We start from the raw sequence: 15,043 nt of genomic DNA, 5'->3' as shown, positions 1-15,043 counted from the left end.
CGCGCTAACAAGGTGGCCTGAGGAAGGTACTTGACCGCCCTGGAACTCCCAGCTTGTGCCCCAAACCGCCCAGGCTTACAGCGAAAGGGTGTTCTGGAATTAGCGCTAAAAGACTGCCACACAGCGCATTTGTGGGTCGGCTCTGGCGGTGGTACATGGTACCGAACCCCCCCGATGCCTCTTCGATAGTGGAGGCGCGCTTGGGCCGGTGCATCACGCGTATCAACCAAACCCGCCCAAAAGACCAATACGAGCAACAAATATAAACAACAGCCATAACGGATCGGAGAGCCAAGGAGCCAAGGAGTGTTGCGCCATGCCCAAGATATGGCATATCTTGCAAAACTCGGCGCTCAGGTAGACGAGCTGATCGCTGCTGTCAGTGCGGCCTCTGGACAGGTACATTGCTTGCTTCTCGTTCCCTTCTGAGCACGAAGACACGGACCCCACTTTGGCTAACTCTTCGTACCAGGGTGACCATGACGGCGTCCAGATATCTCGTGATGCCGTGATCAGGGTTCTTCGCCAGAATACCTTCCCTCGGACGAACCAGTTTGAGGTCGAAGAGTATCTTGACGGCTTTGAGGAGCGGTTTAGCGTAGCAGGCCGGGATGGCCTGGCAACGGCTCTTGGAGAAAGACGCCGTGCTCTTCAGGCGAAGTCCACAAGGTGGACGCCCGAAATCCTGCAGCTGCTGTTGGAGCTCTCAGACCAACCCGTCAAGAAGTCGAGACTTGAGGATCTTGAACTTCTTCGTCCCTGCGATCAGGCCCCGGAGCTCACTCTGAGGTGGGACGAGATCGCCGAAGAGGATGGCTGGGGCGCAGATAGAGCCCTCTGGAAGACAATCAACTACGCCGAGACTTCGGATGATGAGGAATACGGAGATGCACAGTCAGAGAGCTCGGAGTCTGATGACACATCCCTATCTAGCCACGACGCACGACACGAGAGGAGTGCCCAGGATCTTTTGCTTCCCGACCCGGATACGGCCATTCTTGAACCGGTGCACCAGTCACAAGCGTGGAGATACGAAGAGACCACAAAAGATCCAAATGGCCGACCTCTAAAGCTCTCAATCACCGAGTTTCAAGTTTTACGAGAGGCGTTATTCATGCTCCAGGGCTTGAAGAACAACTTGTTCAATGCTCAATGTGAGCCGGCAGTCAAGTATCAAATGTCCAGCACGTCCTGGCACACTTTCAGCGCGCTTCTGGACTCGATCTCCGAGAGCGGCTACCAAATATTTACATTGCGACGTTTCCTAGCCACAAGCGGAGATACCACGCCCCTGCAGCAGGTCTTCCGTGACAGCATCCGTCAAAGGTTGCTGTCATTCGACCGACATGTATCCACCATACAAGCACGGTTCATTGATATCAAGCAAGACACTCCAGTCAGCGTCATTGCTGTCATGGAAGAGTTGAAGCCTGCGATCAAACCCATGTATGCTCTGTCCCGGATTGTGCAGAAGCTCACAGCAGAGCAGTATGCATATGCGTTCCGATATCTCGAACTCCTTTTTGACGCTGTATGCACTGCGCAGCTAGAGGGAGATGACAATGTCCACCGGTATCTCGGTGACATGTTCTTTCAATGCTTCGATCTTTATCTTCGACCGATTCGGAAGTGGATGGCTGAGGGCGACCTAATTCCAGGAGACAAGAGCTTCTTTGTGTCAGCCTCAGCAGCAGAGGTTCCGCCCAACAAAATATGGGAACGTAAATACAAACTACGACGGACCAAGCAGGGCGTGTTACATGCCCCGAACTTCCTTCGGCCCGCCGTGTCCAGGATATTCACTACCGGCAAAAGCATCGTGGTGCTGAAGCGACTGGGGAAATACCAGCGCAGGGATAACTCGTGGGACGTCGCGGAACCACCCCTAACGTTTGCCGCCGTTTGCCCCCGTGGTTCGGAGTTGGCCCCCTTTTCCGAGCTGTTCAACAATGCCTTTGACATATGGATGAAAAGTAGACATCACACGGCATCGGCTACTCTTCAGAGGATCCTGTTTGACTCATGTGGTCTATGGACATCGTTGGACGCATTGCAGCATCTTCACCTGATGGCGGATGGATCTTGTGCCGACGCCTTTACCTTCCCCATCTTTGAGTACCTAGACAACTTGAACCCGAGTTGGCGTGATCGCTTCACCCTGGCCGAGTTCGCACGAGAGGCGTTCGGCACTAGGCTCGACCAGACTCTAGTCTCGGCGGTCGTAGAGATCGGCAGTGAGCCCGATGATGTAGCCGCTCGTCAGTCGGTCAGAATCGGCCTCTCGAAGATCAAGCTTAGGTATCGGCTGTCATGGCCGGTCCAGCTCGTCATCTCGGGAGAGAGCCTCACGGCATACGACGCGCTATTCACACTCCTCCTGCAAGTCCGGCGAGCGGTCTACGCCCTGAACCGGAACCGCATCTTGAATGAGTTGTCTGACGTAGCACGCACCGATGAGGCACCACTCTACTACACCCTCCGTAGCAGGTTATTGTGGTTCTGCACCACCTTCCACACATATCTGACGTCGCTCGTGCTGGCCCCAAGCATCTCGGCCATGCAGGATGATCTACGAACTGCCGATGATGTGGATGCGATGATCAGAGCGCATGGCACGTTCTGCAAGCGTCTGATCGAGGAGGCATGCCTGGGGGCAAAACTGGAGCCCATTCGGGAGTGCATTTTAGATCTCTTCGATCTTGCTGTCAAGCTAGAGGACGGCCGCCGAGGGGAGGCGGCCCGGCTACTAGCCAGCATGAACGAGACCTCGCGGCTGTCGCTCATGTCCTCACCCCAGCGTCATGACCCACTGAGGCAGCCCAGGAGAGGTGTCTACGTCAGTGAGGCGGAGCAGGCAGAAGCAGAAATGACATTCATAGACGCGGAGGACACGGAGCTGGCCGTGGAGCAGGGCGACACCTATCTCGATCTCCTGCAGAGCATCGGCGCCGATTTTGACAGGTATCTTCGATTCATCATCGGCGGGCTGAAAGGCGTGGCCCGGGCGAGCAGTGGTGCCGCTGCTGGGAAATGGGACATGCTAGCCGAGATGCTGGAGACGGGCATGCGCGATCAGCGTGCGGGTTGAATCTGCGTACCATCCTCAATAATGGAAGGCGGAAGCCGACATCGTGTTCAGCTTTCTTGACATCACAGAACCCACCTGGCTAGGCAGCTGGCATTGCAAGCGCCAAGCCGTCTGCCGCCCTCTCCCAACTTAGGAATTATAATTACGATCGTACACGAGGCGAAATAGGATCAGCATTGATATTGGAATGGCAGTACTTCTCGGGGGAGGAGAGGGCAAGCTACGTAAGGCAAGGGGCTTTTGGGCTCGTTCTCTGACGCCAGGTGGCGCAGATTAAGCACCGAGACACGACACAACGGGAGCTTCGTGGACAACCAAATCCGATGAAAGAGGCAATTTTGTCACCATCGTCAGACCCGTGGTCTTCTTGAGCCGGCCGAGAGTTGGATTCCAGCCTTGGCGCCTATCGAGCACATCACAGATCCATTTAGGAAATGCGAGCGAATACCTAGCCTCTAGAAATGACGTTGGGGGTGATCTCGAAGAAGCGAAAACTCTATTCTAGGACGGCGGTGTCATGGTCTAGAGGAGACCATACATGACACTTGTCTAGGCAGGGTTCGATTCGAGATGTCATCACGCCCGGTGGTTTTTGCTCTTGGTCAGAGTTGATGACTGAGAGCATTTCGTCATCACGTGTGATCGACGGTACGATATCGACATGCGACAGAAGATTCGCGAGCCTCTCATAGGAGGGAAAAAGAGACATTTGAAGGGTCCAGACTCAAGGTATGCATGACACTAAGCAATGCCTCCCGCAACCTTCTCGTGGGGAAAGATGATTGGGGACCGCCCGTGGCAAAGGAGATGGAGGCATAGACGTCAAGGCTGACACACAAGCTTCTGAATGCACGCCTAGAGGTGACTCTGGTCGCCTCACACAACCCTCCCTTAGGGGTGGACTGACAAAGGTGCGAGGTTAGAGTTATCCCAGTACCGAGTAATGTGAGTGGTGGTTGATATACACGCACAAACGTCACAGCCTCTTCCGTTTTCGATGCGTGTGAGAAAAACGAAAACGCTGACTGGGGAGGCTGGTGGTTGTGCTGCGAGGGTGCCGTTCCCGGGCGGGCCCCAGAGAGGCTTGGCCAGTGGCCATTGGGGCAAAATCATTGGTCACACCCTGCAGATCTGATGTCATCGGGCAGAGGCGGCTAACTGCGATCTCGCTAGTCAGAAACGCTCGCTGAAATCTAAGCCCACCGTATGACGCGCTTGCTCCCACCCCGTACCACCTTCGCCCTGTGCGCCCCCGGCAAATTGCAGCTTCTCAGCCCTGCCGTCATCAATGGACCCCTAAAAGTTTCCTCACCGTTCTCGGGCCATGTCAGTGGACCGTCATTCCTCGCATCTTCATGTGTTATCTACCATTTTGCCTGTGCACCCTCCTGTGCGTTTCGCACACCCTCTCCGTTTTTTGCTGTAGCTGACCTACCGGTACGTAGGTGTCGACACTGTATGACATTGTAGCTGTCTCCGTCAGGTAACGGTGAGCCTTGACGACGAGCTGATGCAGCGTCATTTCTCCAGTAGATCTGGGTGCGTATGACGGATCTCGTCCCCTACCCTACGGTTCCGTTTTGATGAGCAAATGGTCGTCCCAACCCGTTTTTGGCGACGGAGCAGCTTCACAAACGCTGATCCTAGCATCATACCAAAGTACACAGTCCCCGTTGTCTTTGCTGGTTTGGTATCACGGCTTTTGATTCGTGCGGATTGCCGTCCTGACTGACCTCATTTGTGGGAAGATCCAGAAAGATTCCGAGGAGATTGACTCAAGCGACTCGGCCATTAGTTTACGGAACGTTTCTACACATGTCATTGTTAACGCCGCGGGAGGCTTAAGCATACCAGTGAAACGTGCCGTGATGGCGCCAAAAGTTTGATGGCTGGTCCTCGAGCGAAACTGAAGGCTCATGCATAGAAACGCAGGGGGATTATGACACTGAATGACAGGATTACGCATACAGCGACGCACCCACACACCCTACACCTAGCTCTGGAGGGTCTAGACTTTGAGATCTGTCATCCGGGGGGGTATTGCAAGACAAGGGCATAAAGCCGACCTGGAGTTTTGTCAAGAAGCTACCCACCATGCCCATCGGACTTCTTAGGCACCGTGGCAATGTGGGTGTGGGAGTCTGCAGACGAGAATGAGCAGGATGAGCAAATGGGGAAATCAAAGGAAGCTGACCGTCTCACTACAAGTACGTGGACAGCAGATCCCAGGACGGCGCGCGGCGCGGCGCAATTCATTTGGAGTGATCCGGTTCCTGCTGCAGCACCCGAACCCACCCTGTAATTTACGGACCTTGGATGTCGCTTCTCGGTTCGGTTTGGTTCCTTGGAGAAGGAGGACCCTTGAAACTAAGACGGGCGGCGGCGGGCGATGATTGGTCGGCCGCCCTGGGCCAGCCAATGACATCATGCCTGCCTCGCGTTAGCTGCGAGACCAGACACGACCAGGCCTGTCGATCACGGCTTGGGACCTCGACAGCTAACGTTCGTTGTCCTGGTCACGGCGCATTTTCACAAGGGCCAGGGTCCTTTTGGTGGGAGGGAGGGAGGGCACTGGGAGGGGTAGGCCGGCGCGGATGGAGGTACCGCCGGTGTAAGAACATACACCAGATCCGTCTGCGGTACCGAGTGTCATGATGCTAGCAGATTGGAAAATGGCCCTCACAGTGTGTACTCGTTGCCGGCTTCTGGAGGGCCTCGGAATGGGAAAAGAGAAGATTTCCATTCTTCCCGTGGGTACGGTTCGGTTCATCATCGCCAAGAAAGGGAAGGAGAGCTGCGGGGAGGAATGAATCCAAACATCAATGGAGACAGACGATGAAGCTTTTGCCGCAAAGCTCGTCACTACCGAGACACCCCGTCATGCAGAGAGGCGAAGATTCTCGCGACCAAGGGTCCCACGGGTCGTCGAGAGGAAGGTGTCGAGTGGCCAATAGCATGACATAGGCAATGACTTCAGTCCCGTCACTGATCAGCAGGGTCTCCTGCCTACCGAGACGGTAGCGTGGGATCCACAAGCGTCTCCATCTCAACGCCCGTCCTCCAGTTCCGACACATCTTGCTCGACATCCTTGCCCCTTTCGCCGCCACCCCCCGTCGTTGCTGCAACTACTCTTGGCTCGCCATGGAGGGTCCCCCCCTGTCGCCATACGCACTCACTTCGTCCTCTGGTCTGGTTCCGGGATGTCTCTCCACGCGATGATATCGTCCCCCTTCGTCATCCCGGGTCCGGTTCGATTTGGACAGAGTCATACGGACGAGGTAAGTCAGTCAAGAGAGATGAAAGAGAGAGACTAGGAGAAGGGGACCAGCAGCCTCATCATTTGCTAGCCTCACACCAGCCCGTGGCAAAGACGACTTCCTCGTCGACGCTTTGCGTCAAAGCTCGTGTCATTGGAGCCTGTCCTACGCCATATCGCACATCTCACCCCCCCTTCGTCCAACACCATACCACCTCAGACTCTCGTTAGGCTTGCCGATCCCATGCGCCTCTCACCCAAAGTCGAGGCGGGCATGCTGGCACTAACATCATCCCCCCATCTTTTCTTCGGGTCTAGACAGGACCCTTTCATTATCCGTCAAGTCTGCCCTTCCCGGCCCCATGCAGGCCAAGCCCACACTTTCCCAACAAGACAAGACAGAAAGGCACCTGGGAGGGACCCGTCTCGCTTCTTAGTGCTGGTCCCCTACCCGCCCTGTCTACCGTATTGACGTACAAGGCTCTGGGGGTCCTCCTCTCTGGCCTCTCTTGTGCCCCTCTTCTTTCCGTTTATAAAGATACACATCCTCCCGGCAGCGTTTTGGGTTTTGTTTCCCTCTTCTGATCTTCACTGCACCTGTCCCACACACAACACCACCCACATCCACCATATCACCCACCATTCAACCCACTTGAGGAGCCCCAGACTTCGTGTATCGAACCAAAAGCAATACATCTACTTCCAGCTCATCAAGACTTTCGACAGACCGATCTCTTTTTGGCACCATAACACTTGAAAGCCCCAGTCTCGCCCGTACACAATCCGGACTTGACACTTCCACACACCAACCATTCTACGATACGTTGAGAAAGCAGACAACTTTCATCACCAACAACACCACATCAAGCAAATGAAGATGTCGCCACAACAAGGAGCCTACTCTGTTCACATCCCCGTCTCCCCCCCGCCGCCGACCGACCTCTCGACGTATGCTCGGTCCATGCACCAGCACACTAAGCGACAGATGGATGCCATCTCGGGCGCCTCTTCCACGCACAGGAGATCGGGACGCGGTTCAAGTACTGGCACGCCCGCCATGCCCAACGGCGTGTCGGGAAGCCCACCCGAGGACAGTTACCAAAGTTGATTCGGCTACACTACCGTCAAAGGCCTCGTCGGCTGTTGAATCTGCCTATCTTTCTCCGCCAGCTTTGAGAGCGTTCTAAATATGTTGCTCTGCGAGTTTTCTATTTGATCACCTAACGCACTCCGCTCTACATATGAGGATTATGTCGCCGTGATGAAACAATAGCGGCACGACGACTCGTTATTTATGAATCATCCCGATCTCCGGTCACACTTTCTTTACACCCTTCGAGTAGAAGGAAGCCGGATGGAGATATCCTCAACATCACTACCGTGGCGCGGCTCATTGTACCTTGGGTGCCGAACACACTCTTCGCTCTGCACTGGCAGGGCTGTTTGAAAACTTACCTCCCGACATTGATCGGGCCGGAAAACATATGAGCGCCTCTATTTCAGCGTACAAGTTTGTTCTCATTCGCCCTCTTCCATTTTGGGGAGAGCTATTTTCCTAAGTTCCAGCACATACATAAGGGGCTCGAAAGGGGTTCGATGCCTTGGGAGTTCAGGTATTTTGGCTTTATTGTTAGGGCGGCGGGCCAGCTTTGTCAAGCCCATGGAACAGGATGGTTGAAATTGATATGATATGGCAGACACACGCGGATAATCATATTGGCCATCATGAGTTATGAAACTACCAAATATCTGATTCCAATGACCTGCATGAGATGATAGTGGCAAAATCCTGTTGAGTGAGCGGTGTCAGATGAGCCGAACCTGTTTCCCATGCAGGAGGCTCTCAACCTTGGCCTGGGACTGTCCTGTCTCCGCCTAGTGTGAATCCTGTTTTCCGGGAACTTGTCTGGTTGTCGGCTTACGTCCCATCCGGCTTTATGTGGATAGCGACAGGACGAATAGGGGTCGTCACTATGCAAAGGAATTGGGAATTCTCCAGTTGCTCCTGGCACACAGCGCACACGATGTATTGTACTCAGCCGGGTATTCAATTCCTTTCAACGCCGCAGGGAAATCATCTTGGGTCGTTACATAGTATACATCATTCTTGTCTCGTCTCATACCAGGGCAGGCTTCTTCTTGATGCCCAGCAGCGCCCCATGGTCCTTCTTCTTCTTCACCTGCCGCTTGAAGCTTGGCGCAGCAGGCTCCTTTGCCGGCACGGCTGCTGCTGGCGCTGGCTTGACCGCAGCCGGAGCGGGCGCCAGCGCCGAGCTACTACTGCTGCCACTGCTCTCCGCACCATTTGCACCGCCGTCATTCTCATTCACATCCATCGGCTCCTCGAGCGCCTGCTGCGCCCTCGCAAAGGCAAACGCCTTGCGCGCGGCCTCCTCGTCCTCGCGCTCCTGGCGCGCCCTCTCGTCGTCGGCGTCGTCGGCGGGCCCCCTGCCCACGAGGGCGTCGAGGCCGTCCGCGCCGACGGCGCGCTCGATGCGGGCGTTGCGGGTGCGGATCTCGTCGAGGGCGTCGGCGACGGCCATCTCGCGCTTGGCGTCGACCGTCTCGGCCTCGAGCTCCTGCATGGCGTTGCGCTCCTGCTCCTCGGCGGCCTCGGCCTCCTCGCGCTCGAGGCGGTCGAGGCGCTGCTCGTCCGTCTCGCCGGCCGCGTCGCCGGCCGTCTTGGCGCGCCAGACCTCCTGGTTGCGCGTGGCGCCGCGGACCATGACGTAGTCCTGGCTGGCCGGGTCGGTTGCGAAGATGATCTGCCCTCGCGGCTTCTTGTTAGCATCGCTTTGTTCCTCTCTCTCGCAAGTGCAGACCGGACTTGGGCTCATCCGGCCGCAGGGACGGGCGGTGCGTGGAAGCATTACGCACCTCTGCACTACATCTCGTGCACTTGATGTAGAAGCGGAACCTCTGGACTCCCAGGTAGACAAAGTCTGGGGGTGTTTCTTTCCTCGCGTTGAACTTGCGACCCTGGATTGGGAAGTATACGTGTTAGCAAACAGGCGTGCTCTACCAGGTGTCCTTTGGAGTAGATGGGGGCTTTGTATGTCGCTTACCTTGTAGATGAACTCTCCACACGTCGTGCACTTCATGCTAAACGGCGCCATGAGGCGCACTGGTTGGATCTTGGGGCCGGTCTGCTTCGGGCCTCTCTTCCGAACGAGGGCGCTCGGATCGAAGTCTGGCGGGTAGTATTTCCCGAGGACCTTGCGTTCAGACATGGCTGCTGTCTAGTTCCTTCGTATTGTGTCTTGCAGCGCCGAAAGAGAGTTGATGGGAGGATATTGTCGATGCGCAAGTTCGGCGGAGAGGTTGCGCAGATTCCATCGCTGTCAAGGAAGAAGAAGCCTGGCGATAAGACGATAAGGTTGTAGTGGCGTTTTGGCGGTGGCGCCTGCCCCGCAAATATGAAAGGGAGCCCCACAACAAACCCTGCCTCGCACTTGCCTGTCTTGGCTGGTACGTACTGAAGAGCCGGGGCGGATACGGTGAAGTTACCTACTCCGTAGGATAAAAACACCCGTTCACTTCACTTACATTGATCTGTATGCAACCTGAACGAGTGGACTGCACCAGACCTTCTTTCGTCTATTCCCGATGCCGCCCTCTTCTTGGCCGAGCTTGTTCACACCTTGCTTGGTGGAACAAGCTTTGCCAAACAGCCGCATCTTGTGTTGCCTACCTATCATTCGCCTCCCCCTTTCTCGCTTGTCATCTTGAGCGACTTGAGATCGGACGGCTAAATTGGAAGTGTTGATCTCCGTAATCAATGCCCTCCTTTGTTGACCTGGCAATACCCTGAGAATCGTCGCAAGATCCCCTTCCAAAGGAGCGATCAGCGTTGCGTCTATCAAAAGCTGCAACTCCGAGGCGTAGACGTGAGAGAATATCTCCTGTTCCCTCGTCACCTTCCCGGGACGCCGTCGGGCATTCTCTTTGGGAGCCTGAATGCAACTCGTCGCTGGCTCAGGCAGATCGAGCACGAATTACGCCGAGCACATAGACGTTGCCAAGCCGGTTCGGAATTAAAAGAGGGCTTCTATTAAAACCGCCATGCAGCTGCCACCTGCGGAAAGTCTGCCGCATTCTGCCTTGTAACGTCCAGTACCGAAAGGTTCCCTGGTCGCGAGTGGGCTGCCGGTATTGTGGGTGGTATTCTTGCTTTGCCGTGGGGGGCATGTACGAGCCCTCTAGCTGTTGAAGGAGCGTTGCATCGCTTCCTCAAAGAGTCGTGTTTTAATCCTGGATTGTGCCTTGTCGCAGGCGTACTTGGAGATGACATGAGCCTTTCACGGCCTTGCTCCCTATTTCCCGGATCTCCCAGCCATCGTTCTCTTTCGAGTTTGCAGCGTTGACTTGAGACAGTTCTCCCGTCGCGATTCTCCTCCAATCGCGGACGTTTGCTGAACAAGTCAAGATCTGAAAAGAGCACTTGAAGCCGACCGGCCAGCGGAGCTTCTCTAAAGGTGCGCCTGTCCGGTTAAATTGTCAAAGTCACTCCTTGTATGGGGTATAAGGCACCGCGATTCGTTCTAGTGTATTGCGGGGAGCCGTCATGGTGAGAAAGTCACTGCCGGCTACTGACCCGGAGCCAAAGCAGTCCTCCGTACTCTCTGGATAGTAGCCGGTTGTTTGGGTGCCGCTGCGTATAAATTCTGCTAAAGACTGCTGCTCCTCGCACCTGTTGCTATGCTGTGATCCCCTCCTCCCCAGTCTGCTTGGCCTGTCCTTCTCTCACGTAGGAGGAAAAGCCCTGATCATCACAACTTACTCCTTTTCAAACATTATATCAGTGATCGGTCACTGAATCCAACGACACAATGGTCGGCGGAGGCAATGGCTCGGACAATCTGCTCCATCGCATGGCGATGGAGGACCCCTTGCCCTGGTACAAGAAGCGGAATCTCAGAACTTTGTATTTTCTGCTCTTTCCCTGTGTCATTGGTATAGAGATGTACGTGTATTACCCAGGCCTTCAGGTCCACATATAGTACTAAACAGCATTTGACAGGACCTCGGGCTTCGATTCACAGATCATCAATGCTGTGCAGATCGTTCCGGCATGGAAGGATTGTGAGTGATAACAGCCACTGCGGGCGAGATCAATAGGAAAACGAGTACTAACAAGACTTCTCTTCAAAGATTTTGGTCATCCCAGTGGTGGCTATCAAGGTATCCTAGCCTCGTCGCTCCCTCTTGGTTCCGTCATCGGCCTGCCCTTCATTCCCTACGTCAACGACGGTTACGGAAGAAGATGGTGTATCATGTTTGGCTCGGTCCTCATGGTCATTGGTTCCCTGATTCAAGGCTTGTCCATCAACGGTAAAAAGCCCATACCTCACAACTCTCGCCGATAACTGACACAGATCACAGGGCCAATGTACATTATTGCCCGTGGTATCATCGGGTTTGGACTCCCCTACGCCGTCGTTGCAGGCTCTTGTCTCATCGGAGAACTTGGTTACCCCAAAGAACGGCCCATTTTAACGTCGCTGTTCAATGCGTGCTACTTCATCGGCGCGATTGTGGCGGCCGGTATTACCTTTGGCACTCAGCGACTCCATGACAATTGGTCTTGGAGGATTCCATCCCTCCTACAGATGGCACCTTCCCTCCTTCAGATCTCTTTTGTCTTCTTCCTGCCTGAGAGCCCTCGGTTCCTGGTCAGCATGGATAAGCATGCCGAGGCGCTCAAGGTTCTTGTCCAGTATCACGCTGAGGGCGACGAGCACTCCGAGTTCGTTGCCGCCGAGATGAGCGAGATCAAAACGACCATTGCAACCGAGCTCGAGCATTCGAAGCAGTCCTGGATGGACATGGTACGCTCGGCGGGCATGCGTCGCCGTGTGTTGATTGGCGGCCTGCTCGGGTTGTTCACGCAGCTTTCCGGCAACGTAGTTCTCTCATACTATCTCGGCGCTTCTCTTGATCTCATCGGCTTCAAGGACCCTGATTTCCAGGCCAAGTACAACCTGGGTAACCAGTGCTGGAGTCTTGTGTGTGGTGTCGGAGCCTCGCTCGTGGTCATGAGGTTCAAGCGTCGTAACATGTACCTCACCGGCATTCTGTCCATTCTCGCCGTATACGTCGCGTGGACCATCTGCTCCGAGCGGTTTGTGTCGACCCATTCCGAAGCCGCTGCCAAGTTGTCGCTCTTCTGGATCTATGCCTACAGCCCGGCTTACAACATGTGCTTCAACGCTTTGACTTACAGTAGGAGCTCCTGGGATGGTGGTCGAAAGTGTATGGTCACCTTGCTGACTGGTAATAGCGTACCTTGTCGAGATCTTTCCGTATGCGCAGCGGGCTCGCGGTATCGCCATCTTCCAATTCTTCGGCAAGGCGGCCCAGTTCTTTGGCACCAATGTCAACCCCGTTGGTAAGTGATACCTTCACACAGTCGACTGTCCGCTCAACATCTATGCATCAAGGCTGACTCGACGCTTCATAGGTCTGGGCGCTATCGGATGGAAGTATCTGCTGGTCTACTGCTGCTGGATCGCTGTTGAAGCCGTGCTCATCTTCTGGCTCTGGCCTGAGACTTCAGGACGCACTCTGGAGGAGCTCGCTTTCCGTAAGTACAGGCCGATACTTGATGTATCAAGTACCTTCATATACAAGAGTTCCTCAGACTGACATGATTTGCGCACATAGTGTTCGAGTCCGAGGAGCTGGCTCATCGATCTACCGCTGCGGTCGAGAAATCGCTTCACCACGAGGACATGCACCGGGAGGATATCCCCGAGCGTGCTGCTGCCGACCGGGTCTAATCCTTGAACACTGTGCATGTGGGAGGTCCCTGCGCCCAGGGGCGACCTCAGGATCCGAAGCCCTTATAGGCAGGGTTAACGCAATCAGCTGGCGGGGAGGAAAAGACGATTGGAAAATTTGGCAACATGGTCAGATTGGTTTATGGACAGGATTAAGTTGCAAAGGCAGGCCGAGGAGGACGCGAGTTCGATTCCCGATGACGACAAAAATTTATCGACGACAACACATGACCACTACTCGACGACAGTGCGATCTTGTGCGGCAGTAAAATCCCCTGAAAAGAGGATTTTCGTAGCAGACTCCCCACCGGGCGAGTCTGTAAGCTTTTGCCGGTTGTGATGACTTTTTTTCTTCACCTTTTTGTTGGCAACTTTGAGAAATGATAAGGTAGTTGAGATGAGCCCCTGAATATCACCAAGCATGTCCTCGTATGGACGGCCATGAGACCCTGAGCCGGAGGAAAGAGTCACGGCCTTTAATAGAACCTTGGTGAATCGTCTCAGGGATACTACGGAGGGGGCAAGGGTGAAGAAGGCCCCCCCTCTCAAGTGACTGTCAAAGACGTTTGAGCTGTGGAATTTACCATTTGTGGGAAAGGATGAATACTCGATCAAGGAGCTACAATCAAGTCTTCAACCTCTATATAAGGCAGATCCACCTGCTTAAAAACACTCTCTAGTCCAACATCTGCAATTCTAAGAATCGTATGCACCCTTTCCCAGTCGTTAAAAGTGGACTCAGTCGGCCGAGACCGCAGTGAATCGATCTTGACCCATCTCTTAAAGAAGTCGAGTTCTTTCGGCAGGTAGCTCTGAAGTCTAGGTAGCGAGGTCTGAATCAAATGCCTCTGGGAGCTGCGGTCATTAGCAAATGGGGAAGTGGCGAGCTTGTGCTTCTGATGGAGCTTGCCATATCACTCGAGTAGTTCGGCTTAACTTTGGAGACGACAGATTTGTCTGCCCAGGTATTGTAAACTCTGATTGAAACCCCGTATTATTTACAAAGTTCGAATGACATGAAATAGTTACTTTTTCAATTTTCATCAAGTCGTATTATACATCAATCCTCCGTCCTCTCCTCGTCAAGATCGTATCTCCCTAGGACCAAGGGGATACTCCCTGGTCCACCGAGCCGACGACAATCTCCCAAACCCACCCTCGGTCAGCGCTTCTACTCGCACCTATACGGAATCTCGGCCTCACGGCTGCGCCTAGCTAAAGCCATGGACGACAACATAGTCGAGCTCAAGCGTCAGCTCGCCGAGGCTGAATATCGGATAGCAGAACTCGAGCAGACGAACGAGGAGTTAACACGCCAACAACAGTCCGATATTAATTTCGTCCCAGGCTTGACAGAGAGCGGGCTAACCAGACGCATGCTCGCCTCCTGTACGGTGATAAAGACGAAGTCGATAGATTCCTTGGGGAAGAAGCCCATCAACTTCTGCTGCGAGCCACTGTTTCCACTTGAGGCATCCATACTCGACGAGCCCCTGAGCTCTAATGAAGCTGAAAAATTCCTGGTCATGACTACCGACGAAGAGAAGATGATAATAGGTAAATCGTGTATGTACCCATGCGCGGTCTGCAAGCAGGCGGTGTTGTGGATGCCGGAAGGCCCAAGTGCAATCGATTCATGGCTACGCGAGTTGCGTGCCATTGTTCTGCCATGCTATCGCCAGGCAGTCTGTGGCGAGTGTGCGCTTCGGAGTATATTGCATGATCTGCACGAGTGGTGGCATGACTGTTCGCAAGACTTCTTCCCTATTACCCTGAGGTGTCCGTCTGCCGAGTGCGAGGGGCTGCAGGTCAAGTCCCCAGAAGACTTGCTATGGTGTACAAGCTTCACCACTTCGAGACTCAACGGGATGAGAGATTGGTGAGATCAAAAACACACCCCCCCCCCCCCCCCCCCCTAT

At 54.5% G+C, this 15,043-nt stretch overlaps 3 protein-coding genes across 3 annotated transcripts; 2 read left to right on the top strand and 1 right to left on the bottom strand.

Moving 5' to 3' along the window:
• Window positions 1-327: 327 nt before the first annotated feature.
• Window positions 328-3,088, top strand: E0L32_009106 (uncharacterized protein; the record flags this gene model as incomplete). The annotated part of the gene is made up of 2 exons (XM_031144035.1): window positions 328-399; window positions 473-3,088. The coding sequence occupies 2 exons, from the start codon at window positions 328-330 to the stop codon at window positions 3,086-3,088; spliced, it is 2,688 nt and encodes an 895-aa protein (XP_030991344.1).
• Window positions 3,089-8,462: 5,374 nt separating this feature from the next.
• E0L32_009105 (uncharacterized protein) lies at window positions 8,463-9,575 on the bottom strand (the record flags this gene model as incomplete). Its single annotated transcript, XM_031144034.1, has 3 exons — window positions 8,463-9,122; window positions 9,223-9,324; window positions 9,411-9,575. The coding sequence occupies 3 exons, from the start codon at window positions 9,573-9,575 to the stop codon at window positions 8,463-8,465; spliced, it is 927 nt and encodes a 308-aa protein (XP_030991343.1).
• A 1,599-nt stretch (window positions 9,576-11,174) lies between these two features.
• On the top strand, window positions 11,175-13,124 carry E0L32_009104 (uncharacterized protein; the record flags this gene model as incomplete). The annotated part of the gene is made up of 7 exons (XM_031144032.1): window positions 11,175-11,308; window positions 11,366-11,427; window positions 11,497-11,676; window positions 11,728-12,567; window positions 12,626-12,733; window positions 12,806-12,928; window positions 13,009-13,124. 7 exons carry the CDS (start codon window positions 11,175-11,177, stop codon window positions 13,122-13,124), a joined length of 1,563 nt encoding a protein of 520 aa, XP_030991342.1.
• Between the last annotated feature and the right edge of the window lie 1,919 nt (window positions 13,125-15,043).

Source organism: Thyridium curvatum (genome assembly GCF_004353045.1).
Source record: "Thyridium curvatum strain D216 chromosome Unknown NODE_64_length_252902_cov_84.359145, whole genome shotgun sequence".
Classification (NCBI taxonomy): domain Eukaryota; kingdom Fungi; phylum Ascomycota; class Sordariomycetes; order Thyridiales; family Thyridiaceae; genus Thyridium; species Thyridium curvatum.
The sequence above is the reverse complement of the archived record's forward strand: the minus strand, read 5'-3'. Positions and strand labels throughout refer to the sequence as shown.